Source organism: Perissodus microlepis, chromosome 9, assembly GCF_051167445.1.
Source record: "Perissodus microlepis isolate ML-2025 ecotype Zambia chromosome 9, ASM5116744v1, whole genome shotgun sequence".
Taxonomy (NCBI): Eukaryota; Metazoa; Chordata; class Actinopteri; order Cichliformes; family Cichlidae; genus Perissodus; species Perissodus microlepis.
The window spans coordinates 15,571,280-15,583,301 of NC_140469.1; the positions used below are offsets into that span (position 1 = coordinate 15,571,280).

Here is a 12,022-nt window from a genome sequence, read left to right on the forward strand (position 1 = left end):
GGCTGCATAACGCCACCTGTAGCACGGAAGTCGGGCAAAGTAGCGTTTAGATTAATTAAAAAACGAAAAGACAAAAAAGAAACAATATAAAATAATGTATTAAAATAAGGCCAGGTAGGTCTACACCAGAATACGTATTATACCGTGTCCTTACCTTTAAAGCGTTTGTTATTACAATAATATTCCTTACAGCAGTCTTAGAAAATAGTTGTTGATATATTAACCTATAAATTTAAGGGAGGATTTATCCAAGAGCATTATTACAGCGGATTTTGCTTAACTTTAGTTTTGAATACATCGCTATAATTTATCCATCAGGCAGTCGGAAGGACGCTCCGCAGAGGTCCTAACGCTTTTATCCCGCACATGCGCAAATGAAAAAGTCTCTTTCTCGGTGATCGCAATGGCGGACGCAGAGTGAGTGTTTCCCTCTGTGTTAAAATCTAATCACATCCAGCATTAAACTAGCCTCTGCTGTTAATTTTACAACGCGAATAAGCTATTTAGTTCATGTACGATAGAATAATAGCAGTATTGTTACAGATGGTGATTATTACTGTTGTTAAGGGTACTTTATAATAACTGAGTCTATATAGCCGAGTTCAACATGGCTGTCTCTTTAGCATCTGTGGATTTTACAAGTGTCCAGTTCTTGTGGTTAAAAAATTAGAACTAAAATAATAGTCAGCTATTTCAGCAACCTTTGAGTTTATGCTGTTGTAAAACCTCTCTAGTCTCGAGAGCTATTGTATGAAGTAGTATTTACCTGTGTGGAAGCCGGCAAGTGACAGACTGGCAAGCTAGCAGCCCCCATGATTCAGTCATCGTTTCTGTTGAGCGATGTACATGTGTTCAGGTATCTTGTCCACCACCTCGCTTCGGATTTTTTCCTTACAACATATTTTTTTAACGTTTAAACAGAAAAAAGGTTCCGGCGGTCCCTGAGAGCCTTTTGAAAAGGCGAAAGGCCTACGCGGCCCTGAAGGCCATGCGTGTCAAGAAGCTGCTGGCTGAGAAAAAGGTAAAGTGAAGCTTTGTGCAGACAAGTATTCCCGTATGGATGGAGATATCGGATAGAGCTTTGAACTGCTTCGACGTGTTTTCCCTTTTGCATTCAGGTCCGCAAGGTGACCAGGAAACTGATCTACAAGAGGGCTGAGAAGTACCACAAGGAGTACAGGCAGATGTACAGGCGTGAGATACGAATGGGCCGTATGGCTCGCAAAGTGGGAAACTTCTATGTGCCAGCTGAGCCCAAACTGGCCTTTGTCATCAGGATCAGAGGGTGAGTGATGCGCACTGCTTGGGATTCCTCTGTATCTGGCTTAAAAGAACTGCACAATCAGTTGTAAGGTGTTGTGCAGGCAGTGCCACATGAGAGGATGTCCAGCAGCTGAGCCTCATACATTACTACTTTGTGTTTAGCTGCTCAGTTGCTTGTTAATTCAGTTGCTATTGAGAAGTCATTTTTATTGAATGATTAAGCCAGTCCTTGTGGATAAATACAGTTGAGTGGTTAATGATGCATGCTCTTTCCCCGACTTATCGACTCTGCTGATACACATTTGTAATAAAAAGCCAATAATGTTCTGAAACCACTCTAAGCAGCTTAATTAGGAAGTTGTACTTTGATGGTAAGTCCAAACAGTAATCACAACATTTTTTGTTTGTTTGTTTGTTTGTTTTTTCAGCATCAACGGTGTGAGCCCCAAGGTCCGCAAAGTTCTGCAGCTGCTCCGTCTGCGCCAGATCTTCAATGGTGTCTTTGTCAAGCTGAACAAGGCTTCAATCAACATGCTCAGAATTGCAGAGCCTTACATCGCTTGGGGGTAAGGACTGTGTCACTCTGAAACCTGCTGTTCAGAAATAAGAAGCGATGGTGGGGGGTATTAGCACGTCTCTAAATAGGTGATACACTTGGAATGTGGTTAATGATGCTGAACTTTTTTCCCCATCTTATCGACCATGGTGATTACTGACTGAAACTAAGCCAGTTTTGTCTGAAACCACATTCCATAGTGGTACGTGCCAGTGTGTGTTGACAAATGTGTGTTGGCTTCATACTGTAATGATGCAGCCAGAAACTTTTGTAACCTGGCATTTACTATAGTGGTCATTCACTGACACTTGAAATCAACACATTAAAGTACTGTTAAACAGTTTATAGAAAAATAAGCCAGTGTCAAACTAAACACAGTAAATGCTTGGCTATATTTCACAAAGCTTTAATGTCTTGATGTTAAAGACCCAATGGAAATGTTTGTGCTCTGTGTGTTTGACATTGCTGTGTGCTGCTGTAATGGAAGAATTTACCTGATCTTCACTACAACAGCCCTCTGGAAGTGTGTGTTACTTGGCACAGGAGTACACTGTAGGTTAGACTTGTAGTGTTTGCTTTTTGGTCACCTTAAGACTTCCATTTTTGATATTTATATAGCTGGTTGGGGTTACTCCTGTCCGGTCATTTATGTCAGTCTTGTTTGGATGTGTCTAAGTGACACTTTTGATGCAGATAACTTGGTATTGGTAGATGCAATATTGTTCCCAATGTTGTACTAGGTTACTGATATTTCTTTATACTATGATGGAGTCCAAGAAACACCATCATCTGCCACTGTGTAATGCTTTGTATTTAACTGTATTTAACTTTGTATTTAACTGACTTAACATTTTTTGCATGTTGTTGACTGTATTAATTTGGCACATCTGCATTTGGGAGGAATTGTGTAGATTTAATATTTAAAACTAAACTTTTTCCTTCATAAGATCTTAGCAAAGCAGGATTGGTTATAACACAGAACAACCCTATAGATGCATTATACAGTGGCACAATATCCTGGAAGAAGCATCAAAGCTGCAGAAATTTGAGTTGTTACCATTCAATCATACCAATTAGATTAAAACAGGATCCTCAGATTGGTCAGTTGAGTCTTGAGCCTAAATTTGAACTGTCAGGTTTAGTATCCAGGCAATCTGTAACGTTAATGCAATGAGTTTTACTAAATCTGTGGGGAGAATTGCCATTCAGATTGTAGATCATGCTTCTTCCCCAAAACAATGATGTATATAATCTTTTTTTGGCAAATTGCCCACCACTGCTTAGACATGAAAGTGCCAGGTTTGGAGAGATGAAATCTGAGCTCTTAATGTTTTGGGCTTCATATTTTAATATTTTGTAAATGCCTCTTAAATTAAACTCATTAGAAGAACTCAAATTACTTAGATTTACAAAACAAGTGTTTTTCAGGTATGCTTGAAATTTAAAGTATCTTTTGAGCTAAATAAAACAAAAATGAGTATTTATAATCCTATTTCTTTATAAATTAACACACGTTAACATCATTGATTTGTGCTCCTTTCAAAACTGTAACCTTTGCTTTTTTCCCCTCTAGATACCCCAACCTGAAGTCTGTGCGCGAGCTCGTCTACAAACGTGGGTACGGCAAGATCAGGAAACAGCGCATTGCCCTCACAGACAACGCTTTGGTGGAGAAGTCCCTCGGTATGGAAACGTTACAGTGCTGTTGAAAATGTTTGTAGTATATCTTTTAGGTAAATGGTTGGCGGTTGATGTGGTTAATGATGTACACTTTTTTCCCCGTCTTATCGACTTTGGTGAAAAAAAGGTTGAAAACTTTGCCAGTTAAGTCTGAAGCCACATGCCAACCTAACAGGACTTTACCAAAGAGAGATTTGTAGTTGATAATTCTTGGCTTGTACTGTATTTGTTGGTCAGATGTTTGGGAACATGAAATGGAAAGATGAGGCTTGCTTATCAAGCTCAAAGAGTTTTACTTTGTGCCTGAAAAGATTGAAAACATCAGCGCTTCAAATGGCAGCAAGCACATCTGGAAATGAGTCTTGTTGTCTAAATTAAAAGAAGAAAAGCCAGAGTTGCTCCAAGCAGTTTCATTCTTGGATTACCTCTATTGGTTTAATCAGCCCTTCGCTTTTAAAATTTTGAAATGAAACACTTAAATGCTAAAGCTGGCACACAGTTCAATTTATTAAACGCTTTTCATCTGTAGGCAAATATGGCATCATCTGTGTTGAGGACCTCATCCATGAGATTTACACAGTTGGAAAGAACTTCAAGCCCGCCAACAACTTCATGTGGCCCTTCAAGCTGTCGTCCCCACGCGGTGGCATGAACAAGAAGACCACACACTTCGTGGAGGGAGGAGATGCCGGCAACAGGGAGGATCAGATCAACAGACTGATCAGGAGGATGAACTAAAGTCGTGGTGAGTTTCAGTGATATTTTGCAGGTTTTGAAAGTAGACTGATTTGATGTGGTTAATGATGCATATTCTTTTTTCCCCATCTTATCGACTATGGTGAAAACCACTTGTTAATAAGCCAACATTGTCTGAAACCACATCTTTAGTCATTGAGCTTTAAATCACCGACTGGGAGATCTTTCTCTTTGAAAATCTATTTAAATCCAAACATGGATACATGTTGAGTGCTATCTATTTTTATTAAAGATGTGTTGCTGAGACTTTATATTACATCAGAATTCTTACCTCATTGTCTTATTTTCTTCCCCCAGGTTTTCAAAAGGACTCAAAATGTACAATAAAAATTTGGAGGAAAAAACCTTCCTGGTCCTGTCATTAATGTGTAAATGTGTCATGAATCACGCAGGTTGTTTGGTATTTACGTGTGGGTGTGGTTGTGTACATTACTACTTGATATATTAGTAATATAATATCCAGCGTTAGCCAGCGTTAATATAATATCCACCCAGGGAGTTGACTACATAAATTGGGTAGTTCTCAAGGACACACTTTTAACTTGTAAAAATTAACTAAAAACTATATTTGAAGGCAATTTACTGCATTTATCAAATAATTGTGGGCTAACTGTAGCCTGTATGGATATGGGATAATGGATAAAATACATATATATTTATTTAGGTATTATAGGACATAGTATTTGGGTACATTTTTATTACCAAACCTGGTTAGGAAACACAGAAAGCTAAATATAAAAAAAACCAATGCAGGCGAATTTTGAAGCCTGTTTCCATGGTGACGTGATGACTCGTTAGGGTTGTACCAGAGTGAGCTGCAGCCTAGCACTGCTGCTCGGGGATAACCGGTTTTAACCCATGTACCGTTAGCTGTGTCGTAGCTGTGTATAGCACTAAGGTAATGTCTGTAGCAGATGTTCGTGCGGCTGCTCCATCATGATAACTTGCCAGTTAGACCCGTCGATAATCACCGTAAAGGGGCTAATATCCCGGGAAAGCTCGAACTGCGGGCAGCGCGGCCCTGATGCGGTTGGATATCCGACATACAGGAACTTGAGGATGGGAGCAGGTGGAGGGCAAGCGTCTTTAAGGCAAAGTCAACCAAGGAAATTTCCTGTTATACAACCTTTGAGCAGTGAGTAAGCGTGCTCCATAAATGTGCCAGATTCATTCAAAGAAGCTAGCTTAACGGTCCGTAAAATGCTGAGCGCTGTCTGTGTTGTAGAGTCCAGGGACGGGAAACCTCAGCTGACTGGCTTCATAATTGGAGGGTAAGCTATGTGAATATTTTGGAAGCTATAAAAACGCTACGCCACAGATATAATAAAAGAGATGTTCTCACAGTGTTTCACACTCGTTTTTAACCACTATGCTAGTATAGACTAAAAGAGAGTGGGTAGCGTTACTGTTTCTGTGTCAGGCTGGTATGGAAGACCCGAACTACTGTAATCCAACGTAATTAACACTAGACTAATGTCTGCCTGTTTTTATTTATTTTATTATTATTATTATTATTATTTTACCTATTATGCAAGTAAGGGAGGCTGGCACCTACTTATTGGCTACTCCACATCATCAGGTTTGCTCAAAAATGCATAAAGATACGATTGCAAACATAAAATAAGACAAATTAATGCGGAAGTTCCATAAAAACAAATGTAAAAAATTGCATAGAGATGCAAATAAATACAAAGGAAAACGAAAACACCAATGCATTTCAGTTTATCTCATACTGTATGAATAAAACACATTTTTGAACATTTGTGCAATTAATTGCATATCAATATATTTATTCAGTCATTTAATTTTGATTATGGCATTTTTAGTGCTACATAGATAACCATAAATAATTCCTTCCTGGGTTCCATATCCAGCCCACAACATGAACCACTTATTTCCTTTATAGAGCCCTGTTTTAGGGTGAGTATGAGTATATTAAGGTATTTTACATGATAAAAGATCCAAGAATTATACATAAACGGACTGGTACTTATATAACTGAACACTCTTTGACTCAAGCCTCATTACATAATCACACTCACATTCATACAAGCACTACCGACCTTGTCTAACATTCACACACAGTCACCCTGATGGATGCATTGGGGGGTAACTCGGAGTTCAGTTTTTTGCCTAAGGGTAAGGATCCTTGCAGGACTTGCAGACTGGAAGAGCAGAGAAGTGAACCACCGACCTTCTGATTGGTAGATGACCCACTCCCTGAGACAAGGTCGCCCTTAATATAATGCTCAATAACACCAAGAAAATGTCATATTTTTAAATGAAAAGCCATACTTTTTTGCATACTGAATAGGAAATACTGTCAAGACATTGCAAAATAATGATTTGCTAATGAAACTTTATTGTAAAAGAATTGCCCATGTGCAGAAATCACAGAGCTGCAGATTTCAGCTGTCAGTTTTTTAATCTGGAAACTTTTCACCCCGTGCTTCCTGAATTGCTTACTGTAAGCCGGACTGGTTTGATCTGTATTTTATACGTAGCGTATGACCAGAGTGTTCCTACATCATCTCTCCAGGACTGAGATGCAGTGACTGTGCCGGCTACTCTATTAGACACAGAATACCAGCTGGCTGCTTCCTCTCTAGATAGTTCCCTGCAGTGAAACTGTGCTTTGGTTCATTGTGCTGCTGAAAAATGAAATTAGCTCTGATTAAGTTGTGTCCAAAGCATATGGCATTACACATATGCAAAATGTAGTAATAGTATTTTGCACATCCTTGTTCAAGATCCCTTTTGTTCTGTAGAAATCTTCTACTGTACCTGCTTGAAGGGCAGTGTATGGACTCCTCCAGCATATTTTCCTTTCTACTACATTTACAATTGTTCTAACTTTCAAATCTAACTACCTTGATCTGGCCACGGTACATTTTCCAGTCCTCCCTTTGTCCAGTGTGCTCTTTCCCCCTTTCTAATCTGTTTATTTTATTGGCTAGTCTCAGATTTAGCCTTTTCTTTGCACTTCTGCCCAGAAGACCATATTCACGAGTCACCTCTTGACCATTATCCAGTTCAGGACCCATGAGGCATCCCTGCTTCTGACACTAGAGACTCATACACTGGCCTTCTTTCTTAGTCATTTGAAGGGGTCTCTCATATATTTTTTATTGAGGTTGGTGTTAGCTGGTGCTGTTGAGCGAGTTAGTGGTATGAGAGTATCACAAATTATTGTATGAAATATTGTTTTGTTTGACAATTTTCCATACGGGAAATCACAAAAATACTCTGACAAGTTTCAGAGGGAAGATTGTTTTTTAAAATTCATATTGAGACTACAGTTGAACCCACAAAGCAGACGCTCAGCTTTAGCACAGTGCTAACATAATTATTGAAAAAGGGGGATTTCTAATCACCATTCAGCATTTTAACATGATAAAACTCCACTAGGGAACACAGCATGCCACTCGACAGTGGAAGTAATGATTGCTGAAGGTGGGCCTCCGCTACGCCTCCGCTGACTTTCCATTACAAATCAGTAATGGAAAATTATCAGTGAATCGTAAGTAATTCATGATGATTAATCATAAAGATTGTTACTGAAACCATTTTTATTTGATTTAATGTAAAAATAAAAAAGTATTTCTTTATAAAACTTTGACATTTGTTGGTGCCATGACATGTTTTTGTTTTTTTTCTAGGTGGTATTCAACTATCTAAAATATAGAATCCACGTGTGCTGATATATTTTTCTCCAATTTTTCTAGGATGCCTACTTTAACCAAAGATGACAAGCTGGAGTTGCAAAACACCAACCCAGAGAGGGATCTCAGCGGGAGGCGCTTTCTGTTAGATAGAAAATGTAAGAACTGCAGAACAGGAGACAGCCTTATGTTAATAAAACTGAGAGGAAACTAAGGAGTTTCTTCTTACTTCCCCACTCAAAATGGGCTGAATTTAAATTTGTGGCATGGGGTTTGTGTGAACTGACTGCCAACAGGTGGAGCTGTTGTCTTACATAGTTTCTATAGGTCCCTTTCCATTCGCTCCAAAGTGGGACATTAGATACTTGCGGGAAACTTACAGATATAACCTGACAGTGGAATTAATGCAGAGCAATTTTCTTATTCCCTTTTTAAGGTGTGATGTTAGAGAGGACCAAAACTGTGATTCCTCCACTGCCAAGAGACTACCATGTGCACAGACCTGGTAACCTCCCATCCTTCAGCCTCTCCAAGGAGCTTTCCCACAGCCACACAGGGCGACCCTTCACCCTGGGGTAACCTTTGGATTAACATCTTTTGGGCAGCTTATTGTAGCTGGAATTTCTTTAAAAAAAAGCATATTTCATGAGACAGCTGCACAGATATTAGTTATTATACTGAGTCACAGTCTCATGCAGGGTATGACAGATAACGTGAAGAAAGAGAAACAGCAGCCAGATAAAAGTATTGTTTTGACACGCATGCATTATCTGTCAGAAAAAAAGAAAAGCTCGAGTAGCTTTTAATGTTTAATTTTCTGGCAGTTCAAGGGCGATTCTAGCTAGAACTGAAAATCATTATGCTGCACAAAAATATTATCTCAATAACAAATTATTCTCAATCTTCTATTAAAGGGAAAAGTGGGGTTTGTTGGTCTGAAGCTTTGTAAAATGTCAGCTCTGTGTTCATTATACTCCTTAATGTTTTTACGTCTTCCAGGTACCCTGAAAGCTATAAACTGAACACAAATCCAGCCGTCCTCATTCCCTCAGCTTTAGTCCTCAGTGGCAGAAACACCTTTTCGGTTGAGAACTGCAAGCTTGGCAGGTATTTTGGCTTTCTAAACAAAATGTGACCAAGCCAGTGTTTTCAGTTATTTCTCAATGCAGCCACCTCTGTTGTGCTTGTGTCGTCTGCAGGCCCAAGGTGAAATATCCATCCTCCAACGTAATGACTGTTAAAAACAATCAGAAAAGTGAGTTCACTTCCTGCTTTGACTTCATTCTCAGCCTTCATTCTCAGGTCCACATGTACTGCCTTTACAGCACAATTAGCTTTGAAGTGAAAAAACAAACAGCAAACAGTTTTTTGTGTTTTTATGTACCATGCGGCATATTATTCAAGAGTTTATCTCTAATTAAGATTATTATTACTTAATGACAGGGAAATGTGTGCAGGATATTTAGAGATTAAATATGCCCTGTGCTTCTCTCCATCTCTTTCCATTTCTCTCGCCACACAGGCCAGTCCTATCCGGACCCAATGGCTGGAGCCTCTCGCTCTTTCATCCACAGGATATCTGAGCTGTCCTCTCTGGAGGGCGAGACGGTGAGGCAGGAAAAGCTCAAGAAAATGAGAAAACCTCGAAAGACTCCATCCTGACAATCACCTCCTTCCCAGTCACACTGGTCGAGGTTAAAAACATTCGAGTCTGTGCCAACGACGGAACAGAATAAACCACTTAGGGCGCCATGTTCATTTCAGTGGCTCGTTCTGACTGCTTGTTTGTCCTCGGTGATATTAGTTTGCTGCTTGGTATGGCTGGTGGTTACATTCTGGGATTCATAATTACATGTAGTACGGACTTGCTGCAACAATAAATGCCGGTGATGAATATTAGGTAAACATTTTCCAGTCTGACGCACAGCTGTCAGTAGTTTTCCACCCAGCATCTGCATGCAGGATATTTAATTTAGCTTTCTAATGGCTCTTGTATAATACGGCCATATTTCTTTCTGTATCATCTGTATCATATTTCATACGGTGTCCATCTTTGGCCTCATCGTTACCACAGTGTTTCAGACATACAGCATATCTAAGCTTTGTTAAGTAAGTGAAATATTGACATATATAGTAAATAGTTTAGCAAAGCCATTATTGTGCCTTGTTAACTGTCTTCCTGAAATTAAATAAATTTATTTTTGTTATTTTGAGGACCTTCCTTCATGTGTATAGCTTTTTTTTCACCACACAGGTTAATATGTGGACCGTCACACCACTTTTTGGTGCAAACACTACATATAGACCACTACAATTTGCAAAATATGCATTCCATATGTACAAAACAGACACAAAACTGTGCCCCCAGATCCGAGAATGTGGTGCTGTCCCACACAACGCAGTGTTTTGTTGCTGAATTCTCTTGTTCATTGTATTTGACAGCAGCCATGCAACTGTCTATTTTTGTGTAGAGAGAAATCGGGACGTGTGAGGAAATATGAGTATTTTTGAATAGATATAAAAAGAACTGGTCCTTATGCTACTTTCTACAGCCGTCTATACTGGATAATTGTGCAGTATTTGGCTACATATTTGAACCATTAATTCATTACTTGAACTATTTATAAGTTTTGTCCCTTTGGTGGAAGTAAAGGTTGTGAAAATATCACATCTGACGTCATTTTAAAGTTTCTTTACAACCCTTTAAAATTTAATAAGATTAAATTTACTTGGCTCTGTGTGTAAATAAAGACGGAACAAGAAAAGAAAGAATTAATGGCTGAAATCGTTTTTCCACTAATTGCTGATGCGTGTTATCACGCTGCTACAGCTCCCCTCTGCGTCACCCTGTGCCAATCAGAAAGATGCAGGGGAAACAGCTGAGATCATTTAGTGCTGAAAGTGACAGATGAAGGCTTCTACGTAGTCTGATATACATTTAACAGAGTTTTTGTTTCAGTTATTGTTTTTTTCTCTTTTTGGCATTTCTGCTGGATTAAACAAAGCAGTAAGGGAGAGGAGAAGAAGCCATCATCAAGGATATCAGTCAGTATGCGCGCTCTGAAACTCAACTGTCAACTGTGTTTAATTTCAGGGAGTGTGTGCCTAAGCTCCCTATTAAATAGCACTGAGGTGTTGTCAAACGTCAGGCTCTGTTTGCATCCCTCCCTCCGCCGGGATTGTGAGGTGTGCATTTCAGGGGCACACAGTGACCTAGAAACACAGAGCCATCCCCTTATTCATACCAAGGGAAGGGGGTGCATGAATGCCCAAATGGAGGCCGGGGCTCCCTCTTCTTGCAGGGTTTTTAGCGTCCCTTTCAAGTGTAGTGAAACAAAATGACCTGGAACAAACAGTCAACAATGAGGTCTTTAATAGGAGCTGTTCTGGGGCCTGCCCACAAGTGGTTTATCGTTTCACTGTAGTTCCACAGGAACCTTGAACAAACGAGACAGTGCTGAATTAAAAGTTCAACTGTCACTTAAGTCAAGGATCCGATAATGACGAAAACGCCAATTCATTTTATCTCACACAAAAGGCATGAAAGCATCAGAAACGCGTTTTATGAACTGAGAAAAAAAGCCAGGTTGTGTTACTGTTTCACCTGACTTGACATTGTGCCAGGTGACTCTATCAGCAAGGATCAGAGAATGTAGCCTGTGTGCCAACACCTCAGATCAAAAATCTCCCAAATATGCTGTGCTGCTATATAAATTTTGATGAGACAAGGTTTCCTCGAAACAGTTCAGGAGACTCAGATGTAAGTTTTTATTATTATTCACTGTGGCTGACTTGATAACACGTGTTCTTGCTGATCATTTTATCTTCCCACTTCTGGTGCTGTCCTTAAACTATGTGCATTTTTATACTAGAGAAAAACTTGTGTTTGTTCCTTTTATTCATTCAGATGTGGTGCATTTTTAATTTTTGCTTACAACTCAGCTTTTTGACCTTCACGATGCTGCAGTCACGGCTCGGTATAACATAGACAGATGCCAGAAAAAGACTTTGAGGCCACCGAGATAGACAGGCACCAAAGATAGGCTCCGAGGCCACTCTTCATGCTGAACAGAGTCCTTTAGTTTGAGCAATTTAGGCTTTTCTG

At 39.5% G+C, this 12,022-nt stretch overlaps 2 protein-coding genes and 3 non-coding genes across 5 annotated transcripts; all 5 read left to right on the plus strand.

The window, feature by feature from the left end:
- The first annotated feature begins 356 nt into the window (after nt 1–356).
- On the plus strand, nt 357–4,661 carry rpl7 (ribosomal protein L7). Its single transcript, XM_084939201.1, has 7 exons — nt 357–417; nt 922–1,021; nt 1,119–1,285; nt 1,692–1,829; nt 3,393–3,502; nt 4,029–4,244; nt 4,553–4,661. The coding sequence occupies exons 1-6, from the start codon at nt 404–406 to the stop codon at nt 4,235–4,237; spliced, it is 738 nt and encodes a 245-aa protein (XP_084795327.1). The 5' UTR covers nt 357–403; the 3' UTR covers nt 4,238–4,244; nt 4,553–4,661.
- LOC146380253 (small nucleolar SNORD12/SNORD106) lies at nt 1,922–2,013 on the plus strand. Its single transcript, XR_014801407.1, has one exon. It is a non-coding gene; the product is annotated as a small nucleolar SNORD12/SNORD106 (small nucleolar RNA).
- On the plus strand, nt 3,570–3,662 carry LOC146380254 (small nucleolar SNORD12/SNORD106). The gene has a single exon (XR_014801409.1). It is a non-coding gene; the product is annotated as a small nucleolar SNORD12/SNORD106 (small nucleolar RNA).
- Nucleotides 4,290–4,382, plus strand: LOC146380255 (small nucleolar SNORD12/SNORD106). Its single transcript, XR_014801408.1, has one exon. It is a non-coding gene; the product is annotated as a small nucleolar SNORD12/SNORD106 (small nucleolar RNA).
- A 267-nt stretch (nt 4,662–4,928) lies between the features above and the next one.
- On the plus strand, nt 4,929–10,138 carry c9h8orf89 (chromosome 9 C8orf89 homolog). The gene is made up of 7 exons (XM_084939200.1): nt 4,929–5,390; nt 5,481–5,526; nt 7,981–8,075; nt 8,354–8,492; nt 8,917–9,024; nt 9,117–9,172; nt 9,440–10,138. Exons 1-7 carry the CDS (start codon nt 5,192–5,194, stop codon nt 9,577–9,579), a joined length of 783 nt encoding a protein of 260 aa, XP_084795326.1. The 5' UTR covers nt 4,929–5,191; the 3' UTR covers nt 9,580–10,138.
- The last annotated feature ends 1,884 nt before the right edge of the window (nt 10,139–12,022 follow it).

What these genes read in the sequence shown, in the direction of transcription:
- rpl7 (XM_084939201.1), top strand. An exon ending in AGCTGCTGGCTGAGAAAAAG is followed by an intron (nt 1,022 to 1,118) that starts GTAAAGTGAAGC and finishes TTTTGCATTCAG; the next exon opens with GTCCGCAAGGTGACCAGGAA. An exon ending in GAGCCTTACATCGCTTGGGG is followed by an intron (nt 1,830 to 3,392) that starts GTAAGGACTGTG and finishes TTTCCCCTCTAG; the next exon opens with ATACCCCAACCTGAAGTCTG.
- c9h8orf89 (XM_084939200.1), top strand. Translation starts at nt 5,192, where the DNA reads ATGATAACTTGCCAGTTAGACCCGTCGATAATCACCGTAAAGGGGCTA. An exon ending in TGTTATACAACCTTTGAGCA is followed by an intron (nt 5,391 to 5,480) that starts GTGAGTAAGCGT and finishes TCTGTGTTGTAG; the next exon opens with AGTCCAGGGACGGGAAACCT. An exon ending in TGTTAAAAACAATCAGAAAA is followed by an intron (nt 9,173 to 9,439) that starts GTGAGTTCACTT and finishes CTCGCCACACAG; the next exon opens with GCCAGTCCTATCCGGACCCA.